At 40.4% G+C, this 13,394-nt stretch overlaps 1 protein-coding gene across 2 annotated transcripts in view; it reads left to right on the forward strand.

Annotated features, from left to right (window-relative positions):
- The window catches only part of snap25a (synaptosome associated protein 25a), a 62,772-nt gene extending 53,714 nt beyond the window's left edge, over positions 1 to 9,058 (forward strand). For both annotated transcript variants that reach the window (XM_037750404.1, XM_037750403.1), the window contains exons 6-8: positions 4,197 to 4,316; positions 5,100 to 5,244; positions 7,476 to 9,058. In XM_037750404.1, the coding sequence (XP_037606332.1) occupies positions 4,197 to 4,316; positions 5,100 to 5,244; positions 7,476 to 7,544 (334 nt within the window). In that variant the 3' untranslated portion in view covers positions 7,545 to 9,058. The remainder of the gene's footprint in view (positions 1 to 4,196; positions 4,317 to 5,099; positions 5,245 to 7,475) is intronic.
- Positions 9,059 to 13,394: the final 4,336 nt, after the last annotated feature.

Genomic DNA, 13,394 nt, shown 5'->3' on the forward strand with positions numbered 1-13,394 from the left:
CCCCCTCCGGTTTCTGCTGCAGTTTCTCTGCAGCGCCGCCTCTCCTGCAGAGCGCTGTGCTAAATAAGCCTTTATCCAGGCTCTATCCTGTTCAACATTGCTGTCCGCTAAACTCCCCTCTCCCACGGGGGATCTCGCTCACATGTAGGTCAACCATATCAGAGAGTGGCATGATAGCCTGCTGGGAAGTTGAGTCAAACTGAATGCACACATGGATGGATGCTAGAAAGACAAAAACAGTTGTTGGATTTCTCTCACCAATCAGAAAGTGAGTTCATTCCATCATACATGCTGGGATACTTTATTTTTTTTAAATCCCTTCAGCATGTTGGCTGTCTATCAGAATTAGCTGACTCCTGTTTTTTCTGGTTACTTAATGCGTTTGGATTCTGGCTGTCTACATGCCACCGTAAGGGGATTTTGATTGGTGGAGAGTATAGCTCAACTTGCAGGTCACTCAGGGGAATGGATTAGATAGAATGAGTTTAGTTTACCACAGGGTCCGCAATCCTCATATGATCTAATCAGATCATTTCAGTTCAATCACAGCAAAGCTGATTAGAGAAGTGCATTATACGCATTATGAGACTGCAGAGAAACAAATCGGAAAGGAGACCAAACTGGATACCGAATGAAAGGAACGTGATGCGAGAAGAGAGGAGAGGGAAAGCATGTACAATATTAAGGAACAAAGGAAAGAGAAAGAAAAAGAAGTAGGTACAAAAAGAAAGAACTCAGACAAGGGGTAGCGTGTGTGTGTGTGTGAGTGTGTGTGTGTGTGTGTGTGTGTGTGTTTACCACACTGGTGTGTGTCAGCGAGGACAGAGAGCTAAGCGAAGCCTTGCCTCAGTCCATTTCTATTAATAAAAACAGTGTAGGAGGCTGAGCCATGGCCATTCCTGATACAGCTAGAATACATCCACACAGCATTCCAAGGTTATACAATACTCAGCAACTGATGCTACCATACAAGCAAAGACATGGCAGAATATTGTTGAATGGGAAAAATATGTAGAGATATGAGATTAATTTCTCAGGAATATCAGCGTTAAACTGCTTGAGGGGGGGGGGGGTGAAAAGTGTCCTGCCATCAAAAGTGCCTTACTACATCAAATATGTTGAAACCACAACTAAAGAAATGAAAAAGGGAACCTCTATCTGCTACCTTCCCCTCTACTATCCCAGACTCTTTTGTGCCAAAGCAGACGCTGAATCTGACGGCGTGAAGTCGGACAGGCGGAGTGAGGGGACATTTACAAAGCCGTGCGGCCGAGCTGTGATTGCATATCGTGTTAGCACAGCTGTGTTTGTCGTACAATTTTGAGACAAACAGAGACAGATGAATCCATGGGATGTTTTAATGTCGAACTTATTCAGAATAGTCTCCTAAAAATTTCATTCCCATACAAAGAAACAGCATTGTGAATTACATTTCAAGCGGAATGTATTCTGCAGCGGATTACCTTTGTTTTATGACGTATCACAAATATGTTTCTAGTGACGGTCCGCGGCAGTCCACGTACAGAGGAGGTCGGGGTGGACGGGTGGGTCAAACAAACACCCGGACTTTCACCGAGGAGGCCGCCGTTCGTGTCCTGTGTGAAACTAAATGTTAACGTTCACTTCATTTAATGAAAAAAGTGTCATTTTAGGCCAAATCATGATGTTTTTATTAGGGCTGTCAATTGATAAAAATATTTCATCTTGATTAATCGCATAATTGTCCATAGTTAATCTCAATGAATCGAAACTTAATCAAAGATGTTTTATATCTGTTCAAAATGTACCTTAAAGGGAGATTTGTCAAGTATTTAATACTCTTATCAACATGGGAGTGGACAAATATGCTGCTTTATGCAAATGTATGTATATATTTATTATTGGAAATCAATTAACAACATAAAACAATGACAGATATTGTCCAGAAACCCTCACAGGTACTGCATTTAGCATAAAACAATATGCTCCAATCATAACATGGTAAACTGAAACAACAGCTGTCTTGAAAGAAATTTTTTATATCAGGATAACCCCTTGAGATGAATCATCTCGTTTTCGAGGGGGTCCTAAAACTTGACTTGACTATGACCTGCCCCAAACTGCATGTGATTATCATTAAGGTTTGCAAAATTTAGCATACGTATGGAGCGTTATTTAGCCTATTTAGATGATTTATTTGATTGGTACCAATGGATTCTTTAGGTTTTCTAGTTTCATATGATACCAGTATCTTCACTCTAGCTTTAAAACGGAGCCCGCTATAACCTAAAAGTTGCATTCATTTTTAAAAAAGTTTTAAAAATTGTGGCGTTAAAAGTTTGTGGCGTTAGGGATCCCTTTGATAATGGCAATGCCAGTTTTTCCTCACCAAAATTTAGCATAACTTTGGAGCGTTATTTAGCCTCCTTCCCAACAAGCTAGTATGACATCGTTGGAACCAATGGATTCCTTAGTTTTTTTTTAGTTTTATGATGATATGATCTCCACTTTAGCTTTAAAACCCGCTACAACCCAAAAAAGTTGTGTTAAGGCGTTAAAGAAATTAGTGGCGTTGAAACCAATTTTTTCGTTAACGTGTCATCGTGTTAACTTTGACAGCCCGACTTTTTAGTCAGTCTCTATTGTCTTGCCTTCACATTACTGTACACTTTTGACACACAATAGGCCTCACGCAGGACGCTCTATCCACAGGAAAATACCCAAAGCCCGTATTCAGAAACTCTGCATTTGAAACAAGCCGTCAGGATTTCTGTCCATTTGTGATGTCACAAATGTACAATATTTAGACCCTTTACACAGATTTAAATGTTAACATTCTAGATGTGTCCCAGTTTATTCCTGGTTGCAGTGTATGTGAATGTCATCAGCTGCCAGAAAGTAAACATGAACCCAAACTGTTGCCTAGCAACGCAATTCTGTTGCAATTTTGTCACATTTTCCATCAAAATGTGCTAAAATGGAGCGTTTCAGACAGAGGGTAAATACAGGCATATTCAGGCTGACAGTATGAAGAAAATAACCTTTTTTTTTTAACATTACAGCATGTAAACATGTTCTAGTAGAAACACACAATAAAAGTATGAGCCTGAAAATTAGCATGATATGGGACCTTTAAAACTGAGCTCGCTACAACCTTAAAGTTGCCTTAATGCGTTAAAGGAGTTAGCGGCGTTAGAAAAAATTTGCGTTAACACATTATTATTAACTTTGACAGCCCTAGATTTTACTAAACCTAACCCAAGTAGTTTTAACTGTGACCAAAATCCAGGAGAAAATATATATCCTTGGAAACGTAATTGAGAGTGCAGTTTAGTTGTATGGGAACGTAATTTGGTATGAGACAGGGGTTGCCTCATCACACTCTTCACTCCTCTGCCTCAACTGCTACCTGACGTCCAACCCGCAACCTGGAAGAAAAAAGCGGTGACTTTTAAAAAGCGCAAATCGAGGGGTGGGGGGGTTGGGGGGTCACAGTAGGTCTAGGAATAGTTAAACATGGTGTTATTCTCTGTTGACTCCCTCCAGTTTCTTGTTTTTTTTTTGGTTTCTTTTAACGTTTGGCAGTTTGTTCTCCACATTACTCGTCGTCCCTCCTAACGATGTGACAGTCCTGTACACTCTGTGTTGTGTGTCTGCCAAAAGCTCGTCTGTTCTCTGTTTTCTGTCACACTGGGACATTTAACTGTGGGGGGGGGGGTTGGTATAATTACAACAACGCAGTGCAAGTAGGACGAGGGGAAAGGGAAGGGGTTTTGTCACACACTGAGTCATCCCACATGTTGGAGCTATTAAAATGCATGCTTACATTATACAACACAGATAGCTGTGACTTGTGCCTGATTCTGAACAGTATGTTATATACCTACAAGATATAACATCACACACATCACTATTGTGTAACAACAGAATGAGCCTGTACCCAATCTACCAACCAGTCCGTGCCTGCTATGCTTTGCTTGACTTAGTCTAGTCCCCACCATATATTTATGTGCTGGATGCATGAAGCCAAATAACACCTTTGTGTCAGCTGATCACACTACATACTATACATGCCATTGCAGTACCTCAAATCCAAGGCTCTCTTTTATAGATTTGACTAATGGGAAGCCAGCCTGGTTGAGGTAAATGATGAGTCGTTCAGTCAAACTGTCGAGTAACTGTCCCTCCTCATCCTCCCCTTCGCTATCGGCGGCCAGGATGAAGAGCGGAGCCAGCAAGGCCTGGGGGAACAACCAGGATGGGGTGGTGGCCAGCCAGCCCGCCCGCGTGGTGGATGAGCGTGAACAGATGGCCATCAGCGGAGGCTTCATCCGCAGGTAAGAGGGCCGCGTGAGCTTTACGTATTGTGAAGATGAAGTAAGGGGATGTAAAAGTACGCTTGTGTGGACAGAATCATGGCAAATGGGTGTCCATGTAGAGGTGAATCAGACCATTTTGGGATGTAAGAGAACCAGGAAGGCACCCACCTGAAGGGGAAAGAGACGCAACGTGGTACCGAGTGACATTTAAGGTTTGGTATTTTAAAAAAATACGCTTATTCGCTTTCTTGAGAGTTGGATAAGAAGATTGATATCACTCTCATGTCTGTATGGTAAATATGAAGCTACAGTCAGGAGACCGTTAGCTTAGCTTAGAATAAAGACTAGAAACAGGAGGAAACAATCCGTATACCAGCACCTCTTAAAGATCTAAGTATTTATGCTAAGCTAAGCTAACGGTCTCCTGTCTGTAGCTTCATACTTACTGTACAGATAAGAAGGTTGATATCACTCTCATATCTGTACAGTTAATATGAAGCTACAGTCAGGAGACCGTTAGCTTAGCTTAGCATAGCAGAGCATAAAGACTGGAAACAGGAGGAAACCATCCAGCACCTCTTCAGGATGTGGCTGTTTACCACACTTGGAGGTTGCAATGTGAGAATTGCAGGATTTAGCTTTTTGCCAGGCTTGACCCAAAGTAGAGGACAAAAGTCTGGATATCCTCTTCCGATGGTCTCTTTCAACATGACAATGTGTGGCATGTTTGACCTGGTGTTTATGCAGACGTCACAGTATTTAAATCTGCCCTTGTGTGTGTGTGTGTGTGTGTGTGTTTAGGGTAACAGACGATGCCCGGGAAAATGAGATGGACGAGAACCTGGAGCAGGTGGGCGGCATCATCGGTAACCTGCGCCACATGGCCCTGGACATGGGCAACGAGATCGACACCCAGAACCGCCAGATCGACAGGATCATGGAGAAGGTATGACACTCAGGATTTGAAATGTATTATGTGTAAACATAAAGGTAATGTAATTTAATATTTCCCCTTTCCTGATTTTTTACCTGTAACTACTTGGTTAATTTCCATTTCCATTAATATTTTTAATTTTAAAAAGATGATCTTTCAATGGCATAATGACAAAGGTTTCTCACCAGCATTTTCTAATTTAAGGGGGCGACACTTCACACATTCATACAATAATAAACATTTGAATACGAGAGCAGCCCAATCCGATGGTAGCTGTTGAAGAAAAAGTGCATATCACTCATTCACCTCCAACTTTGTCCGCCAACTCCTCTGACCTCTACTGACAGGATGGAAAGATTTCAACATCAGACTGCACGAATTTTTGAAATAACAAAATAGCAAGAAAACAAACATCTCTTTTTTTCAAGCATCTTGTAGTGTACTGTTTAGCTGTTAAATGAGAAAGTTTGTGACCCGGCAGCCATGTTTTAGACCAGTTGAGGAAATAGCAAGCACCGCCCACCAGCCGGAGCAAACTTTCTCATTTTACAGCTAAACAGTGCACTACAAGATGATTCTGGAAACATTTGAGGCGAGAAATAGACATTACAGTGACAGAATATTGATTCATATTTGGTCAGCCTAGTTTGACCAGGTGATCAGAGTTCGCGAGTGATTGACAGCTGCCTCTGTTGAATGAACAGCCAATAGGAACGCTCTCTCTCTCTCTCTGAAATGACCTGTGATTGGTCAAAGTCTCCCTACACGGGCTAGAATTTTTAGAGCCTGAAAACAGAGCCATGAGGAGGAGCAGAAGTCTAGTTTTCTCTCAGAACACTTGAATTACAATATGCTGAAAGGTTATTATGGAATTTTTGCACAATGATACCAAAAATATACTGCCTACTGCTGCTTTAACATTATAGCAGCATCAGACTCCAACTAAATATCAGCCTATAGATCAAACAGTTGGCTATTAACAGGTTGGTTATTAACAGACAACACTTTGCCTAACGGGATTCAATCAGATATGTAGAGATGTCTGGATAAGTAATATCCAGTCACCTTGTATGATGGGGGAAGACTGAAGTGACATGGCGGTGATCAGCCTTAATTTATTAAGGTATCGCGAACGCTCAGGTTCAGGGAAGGTCGCAAAATAATGATGAGACATGTGTATAAAACAAACGTTTGTATAACAAGAGATGAATGCATACAAACTTGTCAAAATTACAATCCAAACACAAGTCAAATTGCATTGAAGTCTATGAGATCTTCAGGTTTTCTATCCCCCAAAAGGGGGCGCGGCCTTGACCTTTTGCTAAGTACCCTATATAGGCCTATGTACCGGTCTGATGTATTACCTCCCAAAGTTAAAATATTTTAACTTTTTCCCGTCCTCCGCAACAGAATTTACAACCGGATGATACATAGCTTCCTCACACCGGAGAAAGTTTTTTGAGAAAGTTGCATTTTCTACATGCATTATTAGAATGATTACATAAAATAATAGACACAAGTATTTGATTTAAAGGTCCCATATTGTAAAAAGTCAGATTTTCATGTCTTTTATATTATAAGGCAGGTTTAAGTGTTATATAAATACTGGTAAACGCTCAATATACGGAGAAATACACACAGCCCGTATTCAGAAAATGTGCGTTGGAAACAAGCCGTTAGGATTTTTGTCCATTTGTGATGTCACAAATATACAATATTTACAACATTACACAACATTCTAAATGTGTCCCAGTTTATTTCTTGTTGCAGTGTATGTAAATAACATCAGCTGGCAGGAAGTAAACATGGACCCAAACTGTTGCCTAGCAACACAATTCCGTTGCAATTCCAATGAAATTAGAGTGGTAAATACAGGTATATTCAGACAGACAGTATGAGGAAAATAAAGTTTTTTTTAACATTACAGCATGTAAACATGTTCGAGTACAAACACAAAATACAAGTATGAACTTGAAAATGAGCACGATATGGGACCTTTAATATATTTTATTCCATTCTTTGTAAACAATACGACATCATCATAGCGACATACCGTCATACGCATTCCGTTTTGCCGTTCCGTTTCCTGTTTTTCCCGTGCCATCCAGAAGGTGTTGCCTGCCTGCCTGATTCCATGTGAATGCAGCATTAGTGTTCTTGTTGACTTGGCTAAAATGAACCACCAATAACAAGCAAACTGATATTGTTCTCATCCTTCTTCATCCCCTTTTTCCCTCACCCAGGCTGATTCCAACAAGACCAGGATTGACGAGGCCAACCAGCGCGCCACAAAGATGCTGGGCAGTGGCTAAACGCCCCGCTCCCAGAGCGCGATCGTCCAGGCGTCCCTGCGCCGCACATCTACAGGCGCTGACATGCTTTCATCATGGTATTGACCTTCTAGGTTTGCACACATGCACATATCACCTCCCCTCCCCATTGTAAATGTTGTTCTGTGTGTCGTCCGTCAAGCTTTTTTCAAGATGATTGTCCTCGTAAAAAGATGATTTCTTATACTCGTATTTCATTCTCTCCAAAGGTTGTATATAGTGCTGACTTGATGGCTCTCTAGCTCACTTGTGAAGTTTTTATTCTCTTTATCAAAATATATATATATATCATATATTATTCTATATCATATATAATATATATATATAAAAGTACACTGCTCTGGATGACAAGTATATAATAGGAATGCTATACAAGCTGTTTGTTTTTATTATTTTTCCTTTTCAGTATCTCAGTATCGTCTTAGTCAAACTGTGTCATTCCATTTAGGCTACTGTCATGCTCCTTATTTTGGTGTTGTCACGACAAATGGGAGAAGACTTATGGAAAAAAACAGGAGTAAAGATTTGCTTAGCGACGGTACAGATGAATGGGATCGCAAAAAGCACTTACAATCAAAAGGCAGTCGTTGGTACATTTTCCTTCATCGCAATCATACTGAGTTCCTGTTTAGACAATGTGCAACTAGACTCTCTGTAGCTGTATTAGACATTGCATTCCAAGTGATGTGAATTGTGCGTTCTCTGCATGACAAATGGTAGATTTTAGTCTTATAAATAAACCTGTCTGAAAAATATATATAAAAAATGATAACATGGCAGTAGCAAATTGACAAAACGCATGCTCAGTATTAGGACACAGTTAATTGTTCCATACTCCTGCAAGTTTGCAATAGTGCCACTCTTTTTGTCTCGATATATTTACCGACTGTGACCATCTCGTTGTAAAATAATGCAAAAGGGATCAAAAAAGTGAGATGAAGATGAAAAAAATATGAGGACTTGAGGTTGTATTGCAAAAAAATGACCTGTTTTCTAAATGATTATGCAGTTCAATGATGAAGATGTTGATTATGTGCTGAAAGATGAGGACTGGTTGTGTACTGTAACATAGGTTTTGGATGCTCTGAAAAAAAAAAATAAACGTTTGCAATGTAAAGCAAAGACGCATATTTCTGAGAGACCTTACTTTTATAAGAAGACTGTATCTGTGAGTTTATTCTCCCCGTGTGGTTTGTTATTGGTAAAAATAATGATAATATTGAATAACAACAATTATACTCTGAAACAAAAAAATACATACAAAAGGGTTTTTTGTTGCTTCTGTACTTTAGAGCTATGCACACCAAATCGCCAAAATGTCGAGTAGTTAGAGTAAGGTGATTAAATACCTAAACCTGAATGACACAATAGGTTAAACCGTGAGATTGATGTCCTCAACGCATGTAATATTAAAGACTCCCTCTCTGTATCCTGTCAGTGTGTGAAGTGGTGGACATTTTGTAGCTAGCTGAATTGATTAAAAGTAATAAACCCTAGCCGCACCCGTGTCTGTCTTTATTGCTCCTGTGAGTCGAGAGTCTCTCTCTCTGCGGTCCAGGGTGATATTTACAGAGAAACACCACTCAGGTTATGCATTTGTGCATGTAGACTATCACTGATGTAGCAGACAGTCCACCCACTCTCCATTCTTCCTAACTGCTCGAAACAAGCATCATCTTTAGGCGTAGAGCAAAAAATCATAAATCATAAAATCATGAATACACTGATCAAGACAACAAGATATAAGATATGCTGTGCGCAGCTAGAGTATTACTTTTTTCATCATCCATATTCTCTGAAATGTACAAGATCCAGCCAATGCATCAGACCGGCAATACGTCATCCAGAGTAGACTCTCATGACCACGCCCCCTTTTGGGAGAAAACAATCCCGTGTCCCTCGTAGATGGTAACAGAGTAAAGAGAACAAGTTGAAACATGTCTCCAAACTTCTACTTTAAACAAACCAGTAATAGTAATAACGCTGTGCCGAAGACTTGCTGTGTAGTTGGTTGCACCAACAATAAATCCCAAAATGCTGATCTCTGATTTGTTCCCCTGCCGTGTCCTAAAGAAGATATAATAGAGGTGCTTTATGGCTCCAAGCTATAGACCAGACCAGCGTGGCTTTATGCTTCCAAGCTATAGACCAGACCAGCACGGCTTTATGGCTCCAAGCTATAGACCAGACCAGCATGGTCTTTATGGCTCCAAGCTATAGACCAGACCAGCATGGCTTTATGGCTCCAAGCTATAGACCAGACCAGCATGGTCTTTATGGCTCCAAGCTATAGACCAGACCAGCATGGTCTTTATGGCTCCAAGCTATAGATCAGACCAGTATGTATATAGTAGATGTCTGGATAAGTAATATCCAGTCACCTTGTTGGACGGGGGAGGACTGAACGGTCATGGCGGCGATCAACCTTCATTTATTAAGGTATCACGAACGCTCAGGTTCAGGCAAGGTGGCAAAATAATGATTAGACATGTGTTGTTAGAGAGTATTAATACTGGACCATTGAACTTCTAGCTGGGATGCACATTAAACACCAGGATCCAAGAGCCAGTTAACCATATATTCAGGGAGGATAAAGGGTGGAGGTTGAAGGATGGATAATTGATGACGATATGGATGTTGATGATTTTTCTGCACAATAAATAAATGAAATCAATATATTGCCATGCTTACCACAATTAGAAATAAAAAAATAAGAGGTACGTAGTCATCTTACGTTATTAATGCATCAGCTTCTTAAGGGTGAAATACTTTAACATTCTCCAACCGGAACCTAATTATAACAAACATAAGTTAATACAATTTAACAAAATATATAATCACTCTTTTTCTCAAAATGAACAGATTGCCTGACTTACTCGGTCTGCCTTTAGCTCACAGGTGAGTGGCCGATATTACACCGCTCCAGAACAATACCAGGATCTATTAAGGAGGCGGATACACACATTAAATTAAGATAGAGAATATGTTGAAATAACTCAAAGAATATAAACCAGAGAGTACTGGCAGTGAGGGAGCCACCCGGGAACGCTTACGGGAGGGAGAGGTGGCCTGGGAGTTGGAGATACTGCTGCAGGGAGAGGTGCGCTTTCTGCAAGAGGATGGTCCAGTACCAGCACCGCCGTCCTTCACAACCGAGGCCCAAGAGGAAGACCCGGACCAAAGCTGAGTGGGAGAGACCGCAGAGTTGGGAAACGGCGCCTCATCTTCTCCCTCGTCCAATACCTGAAGTGGTCCATAGTGGTTGGAAAGCTGGAGAAGTTCGCTATCTTCTTCACCCAGGGGATCGGGGAAAAGAGGCATGGAAAGCCTCTTTGTGCTCATCGGCTCTAGTCCAGGACGTGGAGGGAACCGCGTCCCCAAGGAGAGGACAGCGGAAGGAGGGAGCCCGTCATTAGCTAGCTCCACGCCAGCTAGCTGATGACGGGGAGGCAATCTGAGACTGATGGTGCAGAAGTTCATGGATGAGCTTCTCCAGGGACAAAAGCTCAGATTTAAGGCAGGACAATTCAGCAGGAGCCATCATGTCAAACGTCAGGGCACTTGGGCGACGACAGTGAATCATCCAGCGGTGACCTCTGTGTTCACTGAGGAAGTTTTTAACTCTGAGGTAATCATCAGAAGCACCTTTAAGTACTGAGCTGACATGAATAGGGAGCCAATGAAGTATGTAAGTAAGTAAAGTAAATGTTGTCTTTCAAATCAGGACAACTTTTTAATTTTCTGATGATATTCTTACCACCTTATGACTTCAGTTTAATGTTAGCACTCACTGCAGTGGAATCATTCAACACTGCACAAGATAGATGTCAGAGAAATGTTAGAAAGGATCGCCAAAATTTGGCCTGATGGCGGTCTTGTGGAAAGGTTTACAGGTCTACAGGTTTACAGATGTACAGGTTTACAGGTTTACAGGTCTACAGGTTTACAGGTCTACAGGTTTACAGGTGTACAGGTTTACAGGTTTACAGGTCTACAGGTTTACAGGTCTACAGGTTTACAGGTGTACAGGTTTACAGGTTTACAGGTCTACAGGTTTACAGGTCTACAGGTTCACAGGTGTACAGGTCTACAGGTGTACAGGTTTACAGGTTTACAGGTCTACAGGTCTACAGGTGTACAGGTTTACAGGTTTACAGGTCTACAGGTGTACAGGTTTACAGGTTTACAGGTCTACAGGTCTACAGGTGTACAGGTTTACAGGTTTATAGTATTCTCGTCAGCTGGACAGACATTGACTTTAAGTACTAGACTTAATAGATTCACTGAGACTGAGACTGACCTGCTGGAAGGATAATGATAACAGGTACAAGGCCTGAAGGAATCAAACAGTAAACAACTAACCAAAAGTTAAGGCGGAGAGATGAGTTTTATTTGCTGCTATAAAGACCTCAACAGTCTGATTTATTCCAGAGGAAAGGTTAGTTTTAGTTAAAGTTCTAGTTGCATTCTGAACGATTTGGAGACTTTTAGTACGAGCATGCAGCAGGCGACAACAAAACGGGGGGGCAAGTCGCTATTGAAATTGATGGGATTATATTCACCTCAGCAATAAATCACATTTTTGAGGGAAACACATGAAATTTTGCACTTTGTATTTCCATTTTCTGCTACCTTACACTTCTACTCCACTACATTTCAGAGACAGATATTGTAGTTTTTACTCTACTACCCATTTAGTTACTAGTTACTTTGCAGATTTGGATTAATAATACAAAATATAGTCAACTATTATGGATAAAGATGAGACTTTATTGATCCCCTGCTACCCGGCAGAATATATAGTAAAATACTCAAACATAAAGCAATGTTCATATTAATGCATCAATAAAATAAATTCTGAAATGGGCCCTTCTGTATAATGAGAACTTTTACTTTTTGTACTTTAAGTATATTTTGATGCTGTTGTTTTTTAACTTTTACTTCAGATTTGAATTCAGGTATTTTGCTTGTAACAGAGTATTTCTACACCATGGTATTACTACTTTTACTTAAGTATATAAGTTAATATCTGAGTACTTCTTCCACCACTGTTAAGTCCAAAATGTCACATTTAGCAGTTTGATCAATATGGATCCTGGTTTGTCAGCATGATAACAGTGATGGGAATAAAATGATGAAAACATGTGAAAATACTCCACGTGAAGTTTCTATTGTGTAGAGTCTGAAGCAAACACACTTTACATGCAAAGGTGTCTTTGTCTAATCCGTAGGAATCAGTAGCAGTGACATCACAGATGCAGGTTTTCTTCTCTTTTTTCTTTTCCTGTCGTGCCCCTTTCCTCTGGAATAGCCTCCCTGCTGTCATCAGCAGTTCAAATTGTCTCAAGCTGTCAGACATAATGGTCATAATCTGGTTTAAAAAGGTATTTGGAAAAAACTAAATTCTTTGGAATATGACTCTTCACAAGTGGTGATTGCACAATGAATTACAACCTCTCTGTCCTCTATATAAAGACAGCTGACTTGTGGTAAGTACGACAGAATTCAGCAGATCAGTTGACTTCTTAATGCCGCTCCATCATTCACTGTCAGCAGACACGTAAGTGTTTAAGAATTTATTATTTTCTTTCTATGGAACACAAGTTTTTCTATTTCAGATCTTAACTGATTATAGTCAGTATAAATAGTGGGTGCAGTATGCATGCACATTTCAAATATAATGTATTTGAGATATCATTATGGCGATCCATGTTTGACAACTGATATTTGAATGTGTCCTGATTCTATTGGAGCTCACCTTGTCATATTCTCACTTTACTCATGGTTTGTCTTTCTTTAATGCAGTTACCCACAATGACCAAATACATCTCA

This window comes from Sebastes umbrosus, chromosome 18 (assembly GCF_015220745.1).
Source record: "Sebastes umbrosus isolate fSebUmb1 chromosome 18, fSebUmb1.pri, whole genome shotgun sequence".
NCBI lineage: Eukaryota > Metazoa > Chordata > Actinopteri > Perciformes > Sebastidae > Sebastes > Sebastes umbrosus.